Genomic DNA, 24,038 nt, shown 5'->3' with positions numbered 1-24,038 from the left:
TTGTGTTTCACCAGACGAGGTGTTCCAGATGGTCGAGTAATTTCTGGATATGATCGTAATATGTCGAGGTACTTGGACTCGCCCCAAATAGTACGAATCGACGAAATGGTATCTGACCTGGCTGATGTAGCTGACGCTTGGAGTGTGGTCACATTGTCGATCAGTCGTTTGTGTCGGCAGTCAACAGCTAAGTTATAGAAACTAAGCAAGTCGACTCCGATGATGGCTTTGGTAACGTCCGCTACCACGAATCGCCATGTAAAATTGCGACGAAGACCGATGTCTAATTCCAGGTGTTTGTAGCCGTACGTATTAATAACTGTCCCGTTCGCAGCGAAGAGTTGGTAATTAGTTCTTGGCCTGTGTTCTTTAATTGCCACTCGAGGATAAACACAGATGTCACTGCCAGTATCAATGAGGAACTGTGTTTTAGTGTTGCGGTCAGTGATGAACAGGCGACTAGAACTCGGACAATCGTCAGTCGCCATTAGCGACTGCCCGGAGCGTTTCCCGCGCTGTAATTGCAGGGCTTGACGCATTTCTTAGCCGTTGTCCCGAATTTCGCATGATACCAGCAGATAGGGTATTTTCTGTACGAAGAATGCGATCTGCTGGAACTACGCTTGCGCTCGTCTCTTCCTCTAGACATTGGTCGTGGTTTTCTCGAAGCATGGGTCGTTAAAGCTTGTACTTGCTTTGTCAATTCCGAAATCATATTCGCCATGTGATCCAGGGTGTTTTGAGTCGATGTAGAAGTACTGGCAACTACTGGAGTGCGGGGAACAATATCATTCACTCTGTCAGCTACTTCAGCTAGTGTTGCTAAAGGTGTAGTTGGTTGCGCTGCCAAGACTGCTTGAATGCTATTGGGTAAGCGACTGGTCCATATGGTCTTCAGAAAATCTTCAGGAATGTTAGGTCCTGCCAGGTGTCGCAAGAATTGTGACGGTTTGCGGTCACCTAGCTCTTCATGCATAAGCAATTGTTGTACTTCTTTTTCACGCGAGGCTGACAATCTCTTTGTTAGTTCTGTTTTCAATTTCTCGTATTTATTCGTTTCAGGTGGAGCGATATTTATATCTTTCACTTCTGCGGCATAGACATGATCCAATTGTGCAGTGACGTAATAGAATTTGGTAGCATCCGCAGTTATATTAGCCAACGCGAATTGGCCTTCCACTTGAGCGAACCATAACGCCGGCTCTTGAGGCCAAAACGGCGGAATCCGTACTCCGACACGATATGATTCACTTGACGGATCAGTGGAAACGCGCACTTGATTTTTCGAATCACCGGCAGTTTCGTTGTTAAAACTTATTTTGAATTTAACGATAAATTTAAACGTTCTTAAACCGGGGTCACCACTTATCTAAAGATGAAATAAAAAGTCACTTACGGTAAGACGGTTAGTTTATTATACACGAAATTTCATAAGTTAGGCACAAACACAGTTAGGAGTTCACAAACACAAGCAAGTATAGTTTATAGGCACAATGAAAGAATAAAGGAAAAGATACGGAAGAAAGCGGATGAAATAAATTATACGGCGAAATGATAAAGTGCGGTACGTAAGCAAGAGCTAGCATCGAGCGATATGCATTCGGCGTCGGAGCGTGATTTCGACTGGCTTCGGGGCGCGGTGCGCCGGGGCATCGGCTGAGGGGCGATACCGTTACCTTTTCGCGTGTGTCCAGTGCACATTCGCCGGCCGGTAAATTGTCGTCTTTAATAATGGTAAGTATTGATATTTTTTATATTTTCATTAATCAAAGTATATACATAATTATATTTAATGAAATTAATGTAGGTAAATAATTTTATATAGATATATAATTGTGTAAATATTAATATGTGAATTATGTATGTTTGTTTGTTTATATAATAACTTTATCGTATGAAAGAGAGCATAAATAAAGTGTAAATTCGTATGTGTGTGTTTGACTGTGAATGAGTGAATGAATAATTGTGTGAGTGAATGAATGAATATATGGGAATGTGTGAATGGCTTCCCACAGTTGTTTACCATATTTGTAATGTGTAGAAAGTAAAACAGCTTATTTTCTATTTATTAAGTTAATACAATAATTCCTCGACGTACTTTTGTATTGAGTGGCAGTGTGTTTTAAAAATATTAATCTATTTAATAAATGTGTTTCAAACAAATTCCAACCTTAACTATAACACTTTAAAGACTTTTGACCTATATTAGAACTAAAAAACCAACGTCCTTGGTGTTGTATCGATACGTCATACATAGTATAGGCAAAATATTAAGATGCTGCGTTCGCCTCATAAAGACACAAAATCGTCTTCTCAACCAGACTTGGCTAATAGTACCAGAATAGACTCCGAACCTTATGTGGCGACAAGAAAACGTAAAGAAAGGAGTGATCTACGAGATGAGATACACACACTCATTGCAACTATAAAATTAGGCGAAGAAACAAAATTCGAAAAGATTACTAAAATTATTGAAGAGTTGAAAGAACAAAATAATAGTCTTAAAATACAAAATACTGAGATTTTGAAAACCAATGATAAAATTGAAAAGACTATCACACACAACAGCACTGTATAGCGATTTAAAAAAAATCGATGGAGATTATGTCGGAAAATTACAACAAAGCAGTGACTAGGATTGTATTCTTGGAGGACCAATTGGAAGAGATCCAGCGCACCCAACGCTCAACCTTCATTGAAATTAACACTCCTATGAAAGAAAAAGAAGACGTTTTGCAAATGATCACACAACTTCACAGTTCCATTGGTTTGAAGTTACCAGTTGATGACATCCGCCAGTGCTATAGGGTTAAAACTGGTAATAAAAATCCAATCATAGTCGAATATCAGAATGGTCACACTAGAAATAAAGTGTTACAAATGGTGGGGAAATTCAATAAAGTAAGTGTAGAAAAGATTAATACTAGTATCTTTGGTGAACAAGAAATAAAATAGCGAATTTATGTCAATGAATCTCTTACCCCGAAAGCAAGAAAATTACACTTTTTGGCACGTCAACTTAAAAAATCTCACGGTTATAGATATAACTGGATTTCAAGAGGAAAAATTTATGTTAAGAAAACTGATGGTGATCCGGCTATACAAATAAAGTCATTGGATCAAGTCGAAGATTTGAAGTTTCAAAGAAACATGTGACTAGTATCAATTACTGTCTGGTATTTATCACTTCTAACTACTAGCCTGGTTTTTCCTTTCCATATTTCGATTAAGATTTTGTTTAGCATAGCTCTAGTTCTTATTATTCTATATATTTTTGTTTTAAACGTTGATATAAGCCCTTTTCTATTTATATATTATTTATTGCAATTTGTTTCTTTACCACACACTTACATGCAACCTAAACAGATCACACTTCATTTTACATATTATACACTACATTGCATACGTTTAACACTAAATTATACGTTTATCTCTAAAATAAATACTTCAAAAGCAATATCCTTTAACCTTTTCCAAATTCAATATCAGTACTGCAAGAATAAATTTAAAATTTCTTATGAAAATGGTTAATATTGAGGATTTTCAAGCTGATATTGATAAAAATCTCAGTATCGGCAAAGCGGTGATAGTAGAGGATGTGGAACAATGTGAAAGGATATTGCTAAATTCTGATAGTAACTTACGTATTTTTACTCAAAATATTCGAACTATTAACAAAAATTTTGATGAGCTAACAGTTCTTCTTCAGAGGCTAAAAGTTGAACAAGATATTATTATACTTACTGAATGTTGGTTATCTAAAGTTAATGTTTTACCAACTTTGCCCAATTACCATCATTTTTACACAAAGAACAATCAGAACCAAAATGATGGAGTTGTGATGTACATAAAAAAAAACTCTTGATGTTAAGGTTTTAGAACCAAAACATACACAAGAACTCTCTTGTCTGGTAGCATGTTTGAAAGATACAAATATTATAGGTATTTATAGACCATGTGAGTTTAGATCTTTAGATAAATTTTTAAAATCGCTTCAATTAATCCTTAAAGAGTACGAACAGAATAATGTTCTAATTCTAGGAGATATCAATATTGATATTAAGGATGGCCCTACTGCTGAGCATTATTTAGAATTACTTTCATTTTACGGCTTAAGACCGACACATAATTTCATAACTAGTAATAAAAGTTGTATTGACCACTGTTTAGCCAAAACAAAACATGATACTATAACTGTAGTATGTCATTCAACTTTAACAGATCATGCATGTGTTATGGTGGCCCTTTCTACTGAGATTGTAACAAATAAAAATATGAATAAACATATTACTAATAAAACATAGAGATACAAATTTATTTTTATAATTTAGACTTGAATGCAGAGTGAATAAGTGATTTGACAGTAAGAAGTCATTCAAAGACTTTCCACTGCAATAATTCTTAATTGCTTCTTTACTTATTTTGTTAGCCGAATGGCAAAAATGTATGACTTAAAACAGAATACATCAATAATATACTAATATACTAAATTCAATAAGACTTTCACGGACACAGGATCGGTATGTACATTGAAAAAAATTAACAAAAAACTCTCGCAGTTACGCTTTATTACATATAAAAATTACTTAAGATGTTAATTATTATTTCAATGAATTCTATATATAAAATATTTACATACAACAACGATTAGTATATATATATATATGTACAAGGTAATAGAAATACATTTTAATAATATTGATCAATTAAGGTTAGGGGTGCTGTATATAAGAATAGTAAGGCAAATACTATACTATTGGTAGGCTAATACTCGAAAAACGATAGGCTAGTTTTATGAAATCATAAAGTAAATACAGTATTTTACGTAAGGGTCATATGTACATACTGATCAAGTAAGCAAAATCTAAGAACAATAAAAAGAGTTTTGTTTTGTATTATTAGTATAAAAATTTTAACAAAAAGGAAAACCGACTTCAAACAAAACACTATTTTAAAACAAATGAATATGCACGAAAAAGTAATAAAAATAATTGCGTATTCAACATATTTTTTAGAGTCTTCCTAAGTTAAATGAAATGAAAAATATTAGACTACTTAAAAGTCAATTAACGATTATATCATGTAGTTATAATTATTGGTATATTTGGAGCCGGTGTCAGCCACGGTGCCCTTGTCCCAACAATCAAAAGAAAGAAGCGATACGAGCCCCTTGATTGATTGATCCAGTATATTATTGTGTAAAAGGTAATTTGTAAAAAACATATTTGTTAAAGTATTCTCGTATTGTTTTTTGATAGATATACTGTAGGGTTTTATTGGCTGACACCGACTCCAAATATAACAATAATTATAACTACATGATATAATCTTTAATTGACTTTTAAGTAGTCTAATATTTTTCATTTCATTTAACTTAGGAAGACTCTAAAAAATATGTTGAATACGCAATTATTTTTATTACTTTTTCGTGCATATTCATTTGTTTTAAAATAGTGTTTTGTTTGAAGTCGGTTTTTCTTTTTGTTAAAATTTTATTTATTTTTTGATTTTAAGTGAAGCTGATGTTGACTAACTAATTTTTTTTAATATGGATAGATTAAGCGTTCCGTTTATATGAGTCCGAAACTACTTCGAGGACAATTTCAAAGGAAACTTGCGAATAAAGCAAAAATAGACTTTCGAAAATGCGGATTTAATACGTCACGCGGCGTAAACTACAAGGATCGCTCGAAAGAGCTGTAATCGAATTCAGCAAAAAAACTTTGAAAAAGACCAACTATATTTCGTACATCATATGACATCACATCACATACACAAAATTTGATTAAAGATAGTAAGAAATTCTGCCCCATATCGCACCCTATCTGAGAGCCGTATAGGAGTTCCATCACTACATAGTATAAAACAAAGTCGCTTTCTCTGTCCCTATATCTTTAAATCTATGCAACGGATTTTGATGCGGTTTTTTTTAAAAGATAGTATGATTCAAGGGGAAGGTTTGTGTATATAATACATGAACAATATAGTAAAGAAACACTGATAATTTTAGAAGTTTGCGATGTGATGTCGTAAATAAACAAATTCTGTAGTATATTTAGTATCAGTATTGCACCCGTGCGAAGCCGGGGTGGGTAGCTAATTGATTAAAATATTCGACTATGATAATTACATAAACATAACCACATTACGGAAGGTGACTCAAATATCCAAATAACCTATAAATAAAAGATACGACTGAGTATCGCTAACGTGCTCCTCAGAATTGTTCCGTTCCCTTCCGTTCCGTTACTTTGTCATGGATCCTGTGCTCAGAACCTTACCAAACTTTCACCAAATTACCCTTGAAGTATATATTTTTATAATAAAAAAAGAATTATTAAAATTCATTAACGTGATTTTCAGTTATTCACCTATTTGTCGCGCATATACATAATGCAAATTTAAGACTTATGTCGTTTTCATATGGATACCATCATCGGAAAAAAATAAAAAAAAAATGGGACCCCACGGGAAGCACTACCTTTCAAACAAAAAAAAAATTATCAAAATCGGTCCACCCAGTAAAAAGTTATGAGGTAACAAACATAAAAAAAAAAAAAAAAAAAATACAGACGAATTGATAACCTCCTCCTTTTGGAAGTCGGTTGAAAAATATTCACTTTTTCATTACTTCAAAACTGGCCACTTGCTGAAGTTATTGTTTTTCTTTTTTTTTCTTGCTTCATTTTCTTCACGATGCAATTTCCTTTCTTCTTTTTGCATCTTCTTTAAAAAAAAATTGTCAGTCGAATAGTAGATACCTCTTGCATTTTCGGTTCTTGTGTCTCCCTTGGCTGCGACTTTCTTTATTATTTTATATATGCAAAATAATTTATTTTCAATTTCTTTTCTTTCTTCATATTTTAGAATGTGTATAGAAAATTATTAATTTTTAATACTTCATAATTATTATCTTTTTTCTTTGCACGTTATTCTTTCTTTGTCAATCCGATTTTTTTTTTTTTGCGATTTACTTTCCATAATATAATTTTTTTTCATTATTATTTATTATTTTATCGGTGGCCAGCCGGTGCACGCGTCGTGCAGGCTAGCGCGCGCACACCGACTGGCAGGGTCGCCATGTAATGTCGGGATAAATGAAACGACTGCTCTGTCCCAGGTTCTGCTTTATTCTGTTACTAGCTACCCACCCCGGCTTCGCACGGGTGAAACTACTTCGAGGACAATTTCAAAAGAAACTTGCGAATAAAGCAAAAATAGAGTGTCGAAAATGCGGCTTTAATACGTCATGCGGCATAAACTACAAGGATCCCTCGAAAGAGCTGTAATCGACCTTAGCAAAAAAACTTTGAAAATAAGCTAATATATTTCGTACATCATATAACATCACATCACATTCACAAAATTTGATTAAAGATATTAAGAAATTCTGCCCCATATCTCACCCTAACTGTGAGCCGTATAGGAGTTCCATCACTACATATTATAAAACAAAGTTGCTTTCTCTGTCCCTATATCTTTAAATCTACGCAACGGATTTTGATGCGTTTTTTTTAATAGATAGTGTGATTCAAGGGGAAGGTTTGTGTATATAATACATGAACAATATAGTAAAGAAACACTGATAATTTTAGAAGTTTGCGATCTGTAGCTAGTGTTTTTTCATTAAATACTTAGTAGGTAATATTCTGATAGGTAAAATAGTAGGTAAGTGCCTCGTTTGATAGGTTATATCCTATTAAGTGTCTCTGTGTGCGTGCGTGCGTGCGTGCGTGCGTGCGTGCGTGCGTGCGTGCGTGTGTGTGTGTGTGTGTGTGTGGCGCCATCTATTTTTGTCGGGATGCAAAGTTCTATAATTGTTTCTCTCTGGTTCTATGGTTTTTTACTCTCTGGTCGTTAATAATTTAGTGCGTCACAGGAAGAATAAAAAAATGTATCACTTAAGCAAATAAAATTAAAGTCCAGTAATATGTATTCTTTTTTATTTTGATTCAATCATCTCAACAGTCTTATTTTGTTATTTTTCAGTCGTTACTTTGAAAGCAAAGTGGAAGAATTTAAAGGACTCCTATAAAAAGTACAAGCTATCTAAGAAGCGTACTAGTTGCCAAGCCGCAAAAAAACTTCAAAACTGGACTTGGGTAGATCAAATGAATTTAATTGATCCAGCAGTTACACTGAATGAAACTCAAGGTAGTAGGGCCATCTCTGAATGCGAAAGAAGTTACATTAAATGAGACAGGTGGTACGGAATCTATGAATGTGGAAGTAGTTAATTCTACTAACTCTTTATCTACCGGAGGCGGAACTACACAAGATTCCTGTCAACCAACAACACAAAACGCCCAACAAATTTATAGAAGGCACAGGAGTAGGAATCTGGATCCAAATTCAACAGAAAGAATGATCCAGTACCTTCAAAACAGAAGGGATCGCAACAGATATGACGATAAAGTTGATGTGAAATGTGATGGAATAGATTTATTATTTTTGGGATACGCTGATACATTCAAAAAACTATCAAAGCGATCACAAATAAAAGCAAAGTTTGATATCGCCCGAATTTTGATGAATGCTGAATTAACTGATCTGGAAACTGTAACTTCTAACACTGAATCGACTGCACCAGGCAGTTCTAACTACTCTGCTCTAAGTAATACCAACCCGCATGGTCCTCTTACACCAGGTAGGTACTCGGTGATTAGCGAACCAACTGATAATGCTAATTATTTGATTCTACAACAAGAGGAAAATACGAGTATACCAACTGATTTAACTACCACTTATCAAAATAATTCGGAATACAGCATTTATTGTTCACAGCTACCATAAATAATAATAAAAAAATGATTCTTAATTTTTGTGTTAATGATTAATAAATATACCTATATTCAAACTTTCAATATTTTGATTATTACAATATTTTCCTAATATTAAAATATTTTCTTACCTCAAAGTTAAGGCTAATCTTTCTCTGCTTGAAATAGCTTGCCGAAACCTTGTATCTTTTTTTTTAATGTGTGGCTCCAAAAGAATATGTAAATCATCAAAACTCTGAGGGGTCATTCTAAAATATATATAGAAACGATCTTCATGGGTCTCGAGTTCTTTACATAGTAGGTTTTCTCCTAATTTCTTTCTTTTTTTATTAATCTCATGCAACCAAATTCTACGAGTTTTATGTCTTTTCAAAGTTAAAGTCCACAATAATATTTCTTCTTCTTCTGACTCCGATAACGACGATTTTGCTTCGATCGTTGCTTCTTGACTGACTCGCATGAGGTTTCGCCGATGCCGGTTCTACACTTGATCACAGCGGAATTCACCTAACGGTTCCGCGGTCATGGTACCGCAGCGGAGGTGTTCTACGGGCGTAAGTAACTGGTTTCTATGCGAGAAGGACATCACATATCAAATCAGCACTAAACCTGACTGTATTCAAGAGCTCATTATCAATCAATTGCTACCAGACTACTGCCAATTTACAAATAATACGCTTACAAGGGAAGCTATTGGGAAACTTGACGAAAAGCACTGCATCCTCTCATTCCCATATCAAACCAATGTACAACTCAATTGTAGCCGCCAAGATTACAAATCATTACGAGGAAGTTACTTGATCTCTATTCCAATAGGATGCCGTTTGATTGATGCCATCCTAAATGACAAGAATGAGATTAAAGGTCACCCTCTCAAATTGAACAGTATACCCTTCGACGCGGAGAAACAACAGACTAAGCCAACCCATATTACTTTTGACTCCGTAGATCTACAAGGACTCCACAGTCTTCAAAATAAAGTTATGCTCCAGACATCTTTAAAAATCAGCTATGTTCAATCTAATGCCTTATATCATACGACAATACCACTCTATTCAATAGTAGTGTGTGCAACCGGACTAGTCGTCATCATAGCAGTTCGTCAGTAACTATTGTTAGAATAATACAAAAACTCTCCTCACAATCAATACCTTATCTCTCCTGAAGTGGTTCACAATCAAAACTGATACAAGATTGATTATTTTTCTCGATCCTTCCAATTCGACGATTAAAGTAGGAATAACCATTTCTAGGCTAACTCCTAGTGTTTAATGTTTACACGCCCCTCCTCCGACTGTAGCAACATCCGGTTTCGATCCATTTTAAAAACAATTTAGTTTAGTCAAAACCGGATGTTGACAATCAACGCAAATTGTAACAACTATTTAAATCATGATAATACTTTAATACATTAAAACAATAAAATATGATCATATTAAAATAAATATGCTAACAGCTCGGCCGTCAGACCTCCGGTACGTCCCCGTACCAACAAATATAAACAATCTGAATTAAATTATATAGGTATGTGTAGGTAAGACACAATACAAGAATACGTTACCACACAATACCATACAATAATTTCTTCATTTAAGTAGGCGAAATTATGGCAAGTAGATCTTACTCTTTATATTTCAAACACGTTTTGTTTTTTCTAACAATTTCGTCAGTATCACCATCGTCCTCTTCAACATCTGTGGAAGTCTTCAGTTGAGTGCCGAGAGTTAACCAGGGGGACATTCCATCCACGGCTACAACATATTTCATATCGGCGATTTTCGCTTCCTCGTTATGGGAGTGTCTTCTACAAAAAATCTATCATTCGGCAAAATTTAGCACTCCTATAAGGCCCTTGGTATTTCGCCAAAAGTTTTTTGACTCTCCATTGCCACTATTAATGACTCTTTCGACTCTCACCAAGTCCCCCACTTCCCTATAATGCGGCGCTGGTTTCCTCTCCATCAAAACGACCTCCATCCTTCATTTGTTGTACTTCTACACGGTCTCCGCTCTCCCTCCTCATGTTATGCACTTCTTCAGATGACGCGACCACATTCGTATCTTCCAAAACGTCATTTAATATCGATTTGGATAAATTCACAACCTTATAACCAAAAAGAAGGTCACAAGGACTTTTCTGCGTTGTCCTACTTACAGTTGTATTAAGTTCCATTTGGAGCCCAGGCTCGAATTCATCCCATGCTCTTTCATCTCTCCAATGTGATTTTGTAGCTAGCGCATCTAATATTGTCCTATTGTATCCCTCGACTTGGCCACTTGATCTTGGCGCCGCAACGGCGTTTAAAATATGCTTGATCCCAGTACCTAGTATAAATTTCTTAAAGGCCAGACTCGTGAAGCAAGAGCCACTGTAATGAGCCTTGTCGGTGCGCCAAAATAGCTTATGTGATCTTTCATTGTTCGCACCGCAGTTGTTGCCCTTGCACTTCTCACTGCAGCAATGTTCACAAACTTAGTGAAGCTGTCTATAATCTTTGCCACGTCAATACTTTCGTTTTTGCTTGAATTCTCGAGAATGTTCCCGATTGCTGAAATGTCTTCATCCACCATCCGAGCAGTACTGAGCCAAACATCCGTTCCTATATGAAATACATCCAAAACACGTGCTTCAGTGGCTGCTGCTTCAAATGGGTTACGGCTTAGAGCATCAACACGAGCCATCACTTTCTACCTCGAAGCCTAAAAAGTAATTTTTTTTGTAAAAGAAATTACATTTGACTTCACGCAAAAGTTCTAATACTTTTCGTAGGCGTGACATTCCTTCTTCGAAGTTGTGAGCTGGAATAAGGATATCGTCCATGTAGATCATGGCTAACTTTACTTCTGTATCCGTTAACACTTTATTGATGGTGCGCTGAAACACAGATGGCGCATTAACTAGTCCAAACGGCATTCGTAAATACTTGAATTGTCCATCGGGTGTTACAAAAGCTGTTTTCGGTTGAGATTCCTCAGATATTGGTATTTGGTAGTATCCAGATGCGAGATCCAATGATGTAAAGAACCAGTTGATCTTCGACACGCGGCATTGGATAATGATCTTTCACTGTTTTCCGGTTCAAGGCTCTGTAATCAACGCATAGTCTTTTTCCCTACTCCTCTTTTTCACCAAAACAATTGGGCTAGGATATCGTGATGACGATTCCTGAATAATATTTGAATCTAGCATTTCTTGTATCATGCCCTGAACTTGGGTTCGCTCTGTATGTGGCAGCCGACAGCTGAGTCCTTTCACGGGTAATGCGCGAGTCATTAGAGTATTCTTCTTGAATTCTACATCTTTTTTGGAAGATAAGTTATGAATCAATAAACTTCCGGTGCCTTTATGAACCTTATGAACTCATACTCTTTCAAGGCTTCAATAAATTGTTCAAAAATACGTGAGGCAGAATTGCTATTATCTTCAATACCATTAGATTGCCTTCGATTGTTTTTATTTCTGCCTTGTTTGGTCGAATGTTTGTAAGAATGATTGTCACTATCAGAATTCTCCCAGTTCCGATGCACGCGACGCGAATTACTTCGTGATCTAGATCGTTTTTTTTTTTTAAATCTTATATTTTCCGCAAGACTCGTGTCATCGGTGTCATTAAGCCTAGAAAAAGAGCGATGTTGTTCATATTCATCTTCTCGCTCCCTCGTCATAAATCTCTCAGCGAGAACTATGCCCGCGTTCAATACCACGTCTGGGGGATTGTCTATATTGGCGATCTCTCAGACGTTGCTCATGCTCTACGTCTGATGGACCACGTTCAACCAAGTACCTCAGGCGTTGCTCATGCTCCCCGCCTGAGGGACTATGTCCGACAAAGTCGTTCGGGCGTTGCTCATGCTCACCGCCCGAAGGACTACGTCTAACTAAATGGCTTGGGCGTTGCTCATGCTCACCGCTCAAGCCACGATACCTGTGGTATCGATATTTTGGTAACGTCTGGTACCCTTCGCAGTTTTGTCGACTATTTTTCTTTCTTGGACGTGATCTTTTGTTATTCTTTTGGTTTTCGTCCATAAAGAAAACGTAACTTTTGCTCCGTGAACGTCTCCTTTCACATATGCTCATCGAACGTCTTGGTATGTCAACATAATTCTCTTGCAATAATTTGGTCTCCATCTGAGGCTTAAAATACTTATATTTTAGTTTCGATGAAAAGAAATAAGTAATTAAAATTTTAAGTTATTAAATTAAAAGAATAAAGTATATTGAGCCTTTAAAGGTGCATCAATGTTGAACAAAATACAATTTTACACATTACGTTAGCTTATAAATAACATATGTATTTATAATATTTTATAGATATTCGTAAAGAAAATTTCACCTGATTTAAATATATTGATATATTACAACTATATTTTAAAGTATTTTAAACTTCAAACACAAAAAAAAACCAACAAAAATGCAAAAAAAAAAATCATAAATTTAAATATATGGAAAAAGAAACCCAATTATGCATAAAATAAAATAAAAATAAACATTTATTAAGCGATACTTACGTAAGCGGGCTTTACGGCCGAATTCGAATTAAAGTAATCTTGTTCTATCCCACTTCTGAGATGTTGGAAGTTGTTTTCTCTCCTGAAGTTGTTCACAATCAAAACTGATACAAGATTGATTATTTTTCTCGATCCTTCCAATTCGACGATTAAAGTAGGAATGACCATTTCTAGGCTTACTCCTAGTGTTTAATGTTTACACGCCCCTCCTCCGACTGTAGCAACATCCGGTTTCGATCCATTTTAAAAACAATTTAGTTTAATCAATACCGGATGTTGACAATCAACGCAAATTGTAACAACTATTTAAATCGAATTATTTATGCTGATAATACTTTAATACATTAAAACAATAAAATATGATCATATTAAAATAAATATTCTAACACTATGTGGGAAGTCAACGAAGGACGACCATCAGCATCCCAGCACCGTCTTGAAGTAAGAAGACCCTTTAAACATTTTGACAACATTTTCGCACAAATTTCTCAAATAGTTGTCATTCTGTGGGAGGAGTTACGTAAAACCATAGTATAGAATAGTATAGGTATATAGCTTAGATTGCAATTAGCAATGTAAATTATGATTAAATTTGACTTCAATTGAGAAGTTAGTCTTAATTAGAAAATTGTTTTAATTATAAATTGTAATTTTAAATAATTTTAAGTAATTGGTTTTATTTTTAACCATCGTATTGCTACCAACGTAATTCGCCACATACAATTACATATTTATTACTTTTACTTTTCTTTTTAAGAGTATCCTCCATAGTAATATTTTAAGTGGTAGTGCCACGCTGTATACCTTCGGGTTACAGCCGAATGGGCCGGCACGCCCGGGGAAGTACCACTCTCTCACTTAAAATCGGCGTAAAGTGGTAGCTATGCTACCGCGTTTCGTCCAGTAAGTGAGAGTTCCGGAGGCCCAATCCCCCTCCCCCCAAAACTTGATGGTTGTGCAGAATTTGGTAAAATTACCCCAGGAGGGTATCATCAGCGACAGCGGCGGAGAATCCCTCTCTGGGCATCCATGCTCAGGACATACAACACCTGAGCAGGGATGCCCAGGCTGCCCTCCGAATTCTGGGGGGGGGGGGGGGGGGGGATTTTGCGCTCGCCACTGTTCGGGGCAAGCGGAGCAGGCATCATAAGGCAACCTCTACCACACTCGCTGTGGACTTCTGCAACATAAGGGGACTCAACTCCAACCTCAACGCCGTTCACTACCATCTGGAAACGGCAAAGCCGGCCTTGCTCTTTCTAACCGAGACCCAGATATCTTCTCCTGCCGATACGACTTTTCTTTCGTACCCTGGGTACAAATTGGAACATTCCTTTGTACCACGACCTGGGGTATGCGTTTACGTCAGAGATGATATCTGTTCTCGACGCCTCGGCAGCCTTGAAGAACAGGACCTATCGATTATCTGGCTGCGTGTAGACTGCGATGACCATCCGCGAATCTTTGCGTGCCTTTATAGGTCCCATAGCGGTAATGCCGAAACCGACCGACTGGTTGAGCACGTCCAAATGGCTACAGATTTCTTGCTGCAGCAGATTCCACCCGCAGAGATCATTATTCTGGATGACTTTAATGCCCACCACGCAGAATGGCTCGGCTCACACACCACCGTTCTTGCGGGTAGATCTGTTCTGGACTTCGCTCTAGCATATGATCTGACACAACTGGTCAACTCGCCAACGCGAATACTGGACGTAGAGGATCATACACCTTCCCTGTTGGACCTTCTGCTGACTTCGCATCCGGATGGCTATCAGGTTATCGTCGATCCCCCTCTGGGCTCGTCTGACCACTGTCTCGTCTGGAGTACAGTGCCAGTTGTGCGGTACTCAAGGCCTCGCTTTGTTGGGTGCCGCCGAGTATGGCAATACAAGTCAGCAGACTGGGATGGGATGCGGTCTTTTTTTGCATCTTACCCATGGGGGCAGATTTGTTTCTCACCGGATGATCCGAACGCTGCTGCTGACTCTGTTGCCGATGTGGTGCTTTAGGGTATGGAACTACTCATTCCTTACTCTGCAGTACCCATCGGTGGCAAGTCCCAGCCTTGGTTTGGTCGCTTCTGCAAAACGGCATTACGCCGAAAGTGGGAACGCTATCAAACCTGGGCTAATGCATCTGCGTCTCGTGATGTAAATACCAGCTCATTCAAAAGTGAAAACGGAGTACATAGGCAGAATTGGCGAGAGACTGGTGCGTCTCCCTTCAGGAACACGAGCGTTCTGGTCTCTCGCTAAGGCTGTCTTAGGGAATTTCTGTCAGCCCCCTTTTCCATCTCTGCACAGGGATGGTGAGTCATTGGCCAATACCGCGAAAGAGAAAGCTGATCTTTTAGGCTCTCTTCGCGTCGAACTCGACTCTGGATGACCAAGGAAAATCTCCACCAACAATTCCGCGGTGTGATACCACGATGCCGGAGGTTAAATTCCGGCAAAGTGCAGTTCGTAAAGCACTTCTTTCCTTGGACATTCATAAGTCGAGCGGACCCGATGGCATCCCTCCAATCGTGCTACGGACATGTGCTCCCGAGTTGGCACCGGTCTTAACGCGTCTTTTCCGGCAATCCTACACATAAGGCGTCGTCCTGTATTCCTAAAAGACAGCTTTGGTGCATCCGATCCCTAAAAAGGCAACCGCTCAGACCCGTCCAATTATAGGCCTATAGCCATCACCTCCTTGCTCTCCAAGATAACGGAGTCCCTTATTAACTGCCAGCTCCTGCGGTACCTAGAGGAGAATCAGCTGATAAGTGACCGCCAGTACGGTTTCCGTCAGGGTCGCGCAGCCGGTGATCTTCTAGTTTACCTTACTCACAGGTGGGCGGAAGCAGTTGAGAGCAAGGGGGAGGCATTAGCAGCCAGCTTGGACATAGCGAAGGCCTTCGAACGCGTATGGCAGGAAGCGCTTCTTTCGAAGCTTCCTTCCTATGGGCTTCCCGGGAAATTATGCAATTGGATTACCAGCTTTTTGGCAGATCGGAACATCAAGGTCGTTGTCGACGGTGCATGCTCTGACTTAAAATTCGTCAATGCTGGTGTTCCACAAGGCTGCGTTCTATCACCCACTCTGTTTCTTCTGTATATCAATGATTTGTTGCAAATCGGGAACATTCATTGCTATGCAGACGATAGTACCGTTGACACCTTATACACCGGCCGCGCTAATATTTCTCGGAAAAACGTCAAAGAGAACCGGAACAAACTTGTGTCTGAAATTGAGTCTTCATTAAACGAAGTCTCGAATTGGGTCCGGCTAAATCTTGTCCATTTCAACCCCAAAAAGACGCAAGTTTGCGAGTTAATCGCTAAAAAACACCATTTGTCGTATCTCCACGATTTGAGAACATTCCGATAGCCGCTACAGGTAGTATCGGAATACTTGGCGTTGATATTTCGAGCCTCGTTCAGTTCCGCGGCCAATTGGAAGGTAAAGCCAAATTGGCTTCAAAAAAGCTGGGCGTGCTCAGCAAGGCGAGACAGTATTTCACGTCGGCCCATCGCCTAAAACTTTACAAGGCGCAAATTCGGCCTCACATGGAGTAGTGCTCTCACCTCTGGGCGGGTGCTCCCCAGTACCAGCTCCTTCCATTTGACCGCATCCAACGTAGGGCGGCTCGAGTTATCGACGATCAAGCCCTTTCCGATCTCCTTGATCCTTTGGCTTAGTGATGTCAGATCACTCTGCATTTTCTATCGATTTTTCACGGGGAATGTTCCGAGGAATTGTTCGGATTAATCCCGGCTGCTAAATTTCACCTTCGGACATCTCGTCAAAATTCTAAGTTTCACCCTCACCACCTTGATGTCCGAAAATCCACAACAGCGCGATTTCTCAGACATTTTCTGCCTCGCACAACTACTTTGTGGAACCAGCTTTAGCCGGCGGTTTTTCAGAACCGATACGACATGGGAACCTTCAAGAAAAGAGCGTACTCCTTTTTGAAAGGCCGGCAACGCACCTGCAAGCCCCCTGTTGTTGCAGATGTCCATGGGCGGTGGTAGTCACTTTCCATCAGGTGAGCCTCCTGCTCGTTTGCCACCTATGCCATAAAAAAAATAAAAAAAAAAAATAGCAGTCTCAAATAAGCAAAAATCTCCCGTGGGGGCCGGTAGTAGGGTTGCCAACTATACTGTTTTGAACAGTATTCTACTGTTTTTCACTAAATTATACTTTTTACTGTTTAACAAAAAAAAAGTATACAAAATACTGTTTTCAGCATCAAAATGCAGACACATTATTATGTGTTACATTTAGACGCTCACAATTTTTTTTTTTTATTTAGTCAGCCACAAACATATCGCACTGAGTTTCTGAACGAATCTACAGTGTCAAATACTCAAGGCTGTCAGTCACTGACAGACATGCGAGTGTGTGTGTACGTTCTCAGAATATAACCTTTTTTTTGCGTGAACCTTGTTTTTGTAATAAATCTTTAATTAAATCAAAGTAATTAAATATAAGTATAACAGTGATAAGTTTAGTGTACAAAAGATGGAAAGTGATAACGAATTACCTACTTCTACAACGCTAAGAAAGAAAGCCAAACTGTCGAAGGTACAACAAAAATATAAGCACGAATGTGAATGCTAATATGACTGGTGATTGAACTAATGATCCTCTGTGTGAATTTAATGCTAAATGCAAAATATGCGCTTTAACATTTACTATTTCTTATCTATGTCGATTCAAAAACAGCCACTAACTTACGATTGGCTAGGACAAAATGGAGGCATTAGTGACCGAAGTTCTTGGCCCACATTCCTTGCAGTCTGTTATTGACCAGTTAAATGTATTTTACTGTCTACAAACTGATGCCTCCAATAAAAAAAAATATAAAACTGTTTCCTCTGGAAGCTCAATATTTTACTTCTAAAAATGGAATACAACAAAAATTAATTGATTTTTATGAAAATCCAGATGAATCAGCCAATGGGATGTTTTCAGCCATTAAAAACTCTTTAGAGTTTTATCAACTTCCTTTCAATCAATTATCTGGTTTTAGCGCTGACAATACAAATGCAAATTTTGGACATAATCATTCATTATATGTATACAAACATCTTAGAGGTTGTGCCAGACTTAATAAAAGGAAATTGTCATGCCCATATTGTGCATAATTCAGTAAATCATGCTATGAATTGTTTAAGTTATGACATTGAGAACATTATATTAAAAATCTATAGCCATTTTTCTGTTTCTGCATGCAGAAGAGAAGAATTAAAAAGATTTGTAGTGCTTGTTGAAGGAGAGTTTCATGAAATAAAAAGACACATCGAACTCGTTGGCTATCTCTTCTACCAGCAATTGATACAATTTTACTTAATTGGACACCAATTTGTAATTACTTTGTTAGTTTCGATGTTGACTGTCCAATGGTTATACAAAATTTATTAATGTTAGATGATAATGGTAAAAATAATGTGGTTTATAGTTACCTTCTTTATGCTAGTCATATATTAAATGTTTTCAATAAAACAATTAAAAAATTAGAAGGAAATAATGTAACTATCTTAGATGTTTATAACATTATGACTGGTTTAAAGACTGAGCTAATTCAAAGAAAAAATGATAAGTATTTTGGCCATGAAACAAAAAAAGTTTTAAATATTATTAGAGAGTCATCCCAAGAAGTTTTTAATAGAACTATAAATAACTTCATACTTTTTATTGAAAAGGCTAATTTATACTTAGAAAAATGGTGCGATTTCAGTCAGACTAACTGGCTTTCTTTAATTATCTGTTTGTCATTAAAGTCTCGTTTGATCATTTAAAAAAAAAATTATAGAAAATCTAAATTTGTATAGACTTAATATTGGAATGGACGATTTATATTCTGAAATAATAAATTTTAAAGTAATTTATGAAAAAGTATCTGAAGATAAAGATTTTCTTCAAATGAGTACTAGCCAAAAGTGGAGCCATTTATTAAAATAAACACTTCAGAAGAATTTAAAAATTTAACAAAAATTGTCTCATATCTACTTTCGGTTCCCGCCACCTGCTAAGTGGCGGGATGATAGAAATAAAACATCTATCAATTTAATAAAAAATGAGCTCCTCATTTATTTTAATTCCAATTTTATTATGAAGTTTTAAAAAACTATTGTAAATTAGTAAGTTGTGCGAGAAGCTCCAAAAATATGTATTGAAAAATAATAAATAAATACTGTTTGTTTTGCTAAAATACTGTTTAATAATCTTCATAGACCTGAATATACTTTATTTCTTGTAAAAAAAGGTTGGCAACCCTAGCCGGTAGACGCATACTATAATATATTGCGGAAATTCCACGCAGGATAGTTCGATAGTACGTTCGACAGAGAAAGCCACAATATCTTTTCGAGACAAAAATACAAAATTTTGTCTATAAAAGGCACTCCTGTGTAAATTTCTGAAAAACAGATCTGACATAAAACTTCTGCGCGATTGAACGAAAATTTAAAACGGAAAAGAAATAGATTTGGAAAAGATAAACAAGTTGAGTTGGCCTTGAAATTATGGTTCACGAATGTCCGCGAAAAAAATGCTTCGATTGATGGACCTCTCTTGCGTCAGAAAGCGGAAGAAATTTCGCAGAATATGGGAAAAGACGGTTTTAGTGCAACAGAAGGATGGTTTTCGTGATGGAAGAAACGCGAGAATATTGTTTATCTAAAGCGATGAAGAAAAAAGTGCTGGTACGTCGGCTGCTGCTGCCTGGTTCAAAACAGAATGCCCAAAAATTGTTGCAAAATACGCACCTCAGGATATTTACAACGCAGACGAAACTGGACTTTACTTCCGAGCAACGCCGAGTCAAACGTACAAGTACAAAAACGAAAAAGCTAAAGGTACCAAAACAGCGAAGAACCGAATTACAGTGCTCTGGTGGTGCTCTGCTGCGTTAACATGGAAGGTGAAAAGGAGGAACTCCTGGTGATAGGACCTCACGTGAAACCGCATTGTTTCAAAAACGCCAAATCTTTGCCAGTGCCTTTTGACGACAAGTAAACTCTTCAGCGAGTGGTTACTTAACTGGGCCAAAAAAATTGAAGCGAAAATTGTCTTACTGATGGACAATTATTCTGCTCACAAAATGACTTTGTGGTAGGGCTCTGTGCAAGCCCGTCTGGGTAGGTACCACCCACTCACCAGTTATTCTACCGCCAAATAACAGTACTCAGTATTGTTGTGTTCCGGTTTGAAGGGTGAGTGAGCCAGTGTAACTACAGGCACAAGGGACATGACATCTTAGTTCCCAAGGTTGGTGGCACATTGACGATGTAAGGAATAGTTAATATTTCTTACAGCGTCATTGTCTATGGGTGATGGTGACCACTTACCATCAGGTGGCCCATATGCTCGTCCGCCAACCTATTCCATAAAAACAAAACAAAAAACAAGACTCTCGAAAAACCTCTAAAAAACATCAAGCTCGATTTTTTACCTGCAAACGCGACGTCATTGATACAACCATGTGATCAAGAAATCATTCAAGGCGTACTACAGAGGTCAGATGCGAGGACATATCATTGCAAGCTTGACAAAAACGATGGACGCGATGCATACGAAATTACCAAAAATATCACCGTTCTTGCAGCACTGCACATGTTAGTGCAAGCTTGGAATCAAGTTACCCCAGAAACAATTCGAAATTGCTGGAAAAAAGGTCGACTTTCAAAACTTGAAAATGAAGAATTGGAGCCGGATGTAAATTATCAAAGTAGGTTGAAGCAACTTAAAATCTCTACTCGTCATTTTTTATTCATGCATCTGTTTAATATCCTTCGATTTTGGTAGTTCCAGGTTTATCTGAAAGCGAATTAGCAGAGTGGATGGACATCAACATTGATCTTCAAACTTCAGCCACAATGACGATAGCAGACATTTATCAAGAGGTTGCTGGTGAGTCTGGAGACAGTGACAGTATTTCACGAGAAGAGGAACAAGCGGAAGAAATTCCCGAAAATCCGCCAACAAGTGCCCAGATGCAAGAAGCAAGAATTCTTCGACGTAGTATTCAATACCGTGCAAAACACTTTGCAAAATTGTGTTCAAAAAATTATATTCAACCGCTCATGAGTATATATATATAGCTATAGATCAATATTTCAAATAAAATTAACCATTGTAAAATATATTCAATAGTGTAAAATAAAATAAAAAATTACAAAAAAACTGAATTTCTTATTAAAAAACGTTAAATGTACTTTGTAAACCAATTCCAAACATCTAATCATGTGATCATTCGTTATATGCACTGAAACCCCGAAAAAACTCACGAAAAAGTACTATTCGCATAATGTTATCATTCGGTTATTGTTATCAAAACGTATTGGTCTCTAAGTGATCACGATAAGTGGCGTCCACTGTATCATTCCGTACTAATATCAAAGATCATGAAATTGAATTATTTTCGTAATGAGCCACCACGAATAGCATTCCCTCTAACGAATGTATTTACTTGACAATTTAAAGTTTGTTATATTAAATATGTACAAGTACATTTAATCCAATGCTCTTTGAAACAAAATACATGAATTTTATAACATTCCGAAAATAATTCAATTTCATGATCTTTGCCACCTCTGCCCTGTACATTTTGATGTAATATATTTCTGACACGGTTTCTTTGATAGAAGTGAAGTGCTTCTCAAGTGGTAGTGCCACACTGCATACTTCTCGGTTGCAGTCGAATGGGCCGGCACGCCCGGGGAAGTACCACTCTCTCACTTAAAATCGGCGTGAAGTGGTAGCTATGCTGCCGCGTTTCGTCCGGTAAGTGAGAGTTCCGGAGGCCCGATCCCTCTCCCCCCAAAACATGGTTGTGCAGAATTTGGTAAAATTACCACCGCAGTCGCTGATGGTACCCTCCTGGGTACCATCAGCGACTGCGGTGGAGAATCCCTCTCTGGACATCCATGCTCAGGACGTACACCACCTGAGCAGGGATGCCCAGGCTGCCCTCCGAATTCTGGGGGTACAGTTTTGCGCTCGCCACTGTTCGGGGCAAGCGGAGCAGGCATCATAAGGCAACCTCTACCACACTCGCTGTGGACTTCTGCAACATAAGGGGACTCAACTCCAACCTCAACGCCGTTCACTACCATCTGGAAACGGCGAAGCCGGCCTTGCTCTTTCTAACTGAGACCCAGATATCTTCTCATGCCGATACGCCTCGACAGCCTTGAAGAACAGGACCTATTGATTATCTGGCTGCGTGTAGACTGCGATGACCATCCGCGAATCTATGCGTGCCTTTATAGGTCCCATAGCGGTAATGCCAAAACCGACCGACTGGTTGAGCACGTCCAAATGGCTACAGATTTTTTGCTGCAGCAGATTCCACCCGCAGAGATCATTATTCTGGGTGACTTTAATGCCCACCACGCAGAATGGCTCGGCTCGGCTGTTGCCGATGTGGTGCTTTAGGGTATGGAACTACTCATTCCTTACTCTGCAGTACCCATCGGTGGCAAATCCCAGCCTTGGTTTGGTCGCTTCTGCAAAACGGCATCACGCCGAAAGTGGGAACGCTATCAAACCTGGGCTAATGCATCTGCGTTTCGTGATGTAAATACCAGCTCATTCAAAAAGGAATATAACTCTGCCTCTAGGTCCCTCAAAAACGTGATTGCTAGAGCGAAAACGGAGTACATTGGCAGAATTGGCGAGAGACTGGTGCGTCTCCCTTCAGGAACACGAGCGTTCTGGTCTCTCGCTAAGGCTGTCTTAGGGAATTTCTGTCAGCCCCCTTTTCCATCTCTGCACAGGGACGGTGAGTCATAGGCCAATACCGCGAAAGAGAAAGTTGATCTTTTAGGCTCTCTCTTCGCGTCGAACTCGACTCTGGATGACCAAGGAAAGTCTCCACCGACAATTCCGCGGTGTGATACCACGATGCCTTGAATAATGTTGTCTTAAATTTTCGCGATTATTACACATTTAACTAAAACTAATTATAACGGATTTGAATCGCGTATATTAATTATTTTTTAAACATCCCGACGTTTCCGAGAGAAGGCCGATCTTTTAGGGTCTCTCTTTGCGTCGAACTCGACTCTGGATGACCAAGGAAAGTCATCACCATCAATCCCGCGGTATGATACGACGATGCCGGAGGTTAAATTTCGGCAAAGTGCAGTTCGGAAAGCACTTCTTTCCTTGGACATTCACAAGTCGAGTGGACCCGATGGCATCCCTCCAATCGTGCTACGGACATGTGCTCCCGAGTTGGCACCGGTCTTAACGCGTCTTTTCCGGCAATCCTACGCATTAGGCGTCGTCCCGAACTCCTGGAAGACTGCTTTTGTGCATCCGATCCCTAAAAAAGGCAACCGCTCAGATCCGTCCAAATATAGGCCTATAGCCATCACTTCCTTGCTCTCCAAGAGAATGGAGTGCCTTATAAACTGCCAGCTCCTGCGGTATCTAGAGGAGAACTAGCTGATTAGCGGCCGCCAGTACGATTTCCATCGGGGTCGGTCGGCCGGTGATCTTCTAGTTTACCTTACTCATAGATGGGCTGAAGCAGTTGAAAGCAAGGGTGAGGCATTAGCAGCCAGCTTGGACATAGCGAAGGCCTTCGATCGCGTGTGGCACAAAGCGCTTCTTTCGAAGCTTCCTTCCTATGGGCTTCCCGGGAAATTATGCAATTGGATTACCAGCTTTTTGGCAGATCGGAGCATCAAGGTCGTTGTCGACGGTGCATGCTCCGACTTAAAGTTCGTCAATGCTGATGTTCCA

At 38.4% G+C, this 24,038-nt stretch overlaps 1 protein-coding gene across 1 annotated transcript; it reads right to left on the bottom strand.

The window, feature by feature from the left end:
- Positions 1-487: 487 nt before the first annotated feature.
- LOC124542620 lies at positions 488-1,701 on the bottom strand. Its single transcript, XM_047120547.1, has 2 exons — positions 1,569-1,701; positions 488-1,203 (listed from the first exon to the last, which is right to left on the bottom strand). Exons 1-2 carry the CDS (start codon positions 1,699-1,701, stop codon positions 488-490), a joined length of 849 nt encoding a protein of 282 aa, XP_046976503.1.
- Between the last annotated feature and the right edge of the window lie 22,337 nt (positions 1,702-24,038).

The sequence above is a fragment of the Vanessa cardui genome, chromosome W (assembly GCF_905220365.1).
Source record: "Vanessa cardui chromosome W, ilVanCard2.1, whole genome shotgun sequence".
NCBI lineage: Eukaryota > Metazoa > Arthropoda > Insecta > Lepidoptera > Nymphalidae > Vanessa > Vanessa cardui.
Note: the sequence above shows the minus strand (reverse complement) of the source record. Positions and strands in the feature narration are given on the sequence as shown.

What these genes read in the sequence shown, in the direction of transcription:
- LOC124542620 (XM_047120547.1), bottom strand. Translation starts at nt 1,701, where the DNA reads ATGTGCACTGGACACACGCGAAAAGGTAACGGTATCGCCCCTCAGCCG. An exon ending in CGATGCTAGCTCTTGCTTAC is followed by an intron (nt 1,204 to 1,568) that starts GTACCGCACTTT and finishes TTTGGCCTCAAG; the next exon opens with AGCCGGCGTTATGGTTCGCT.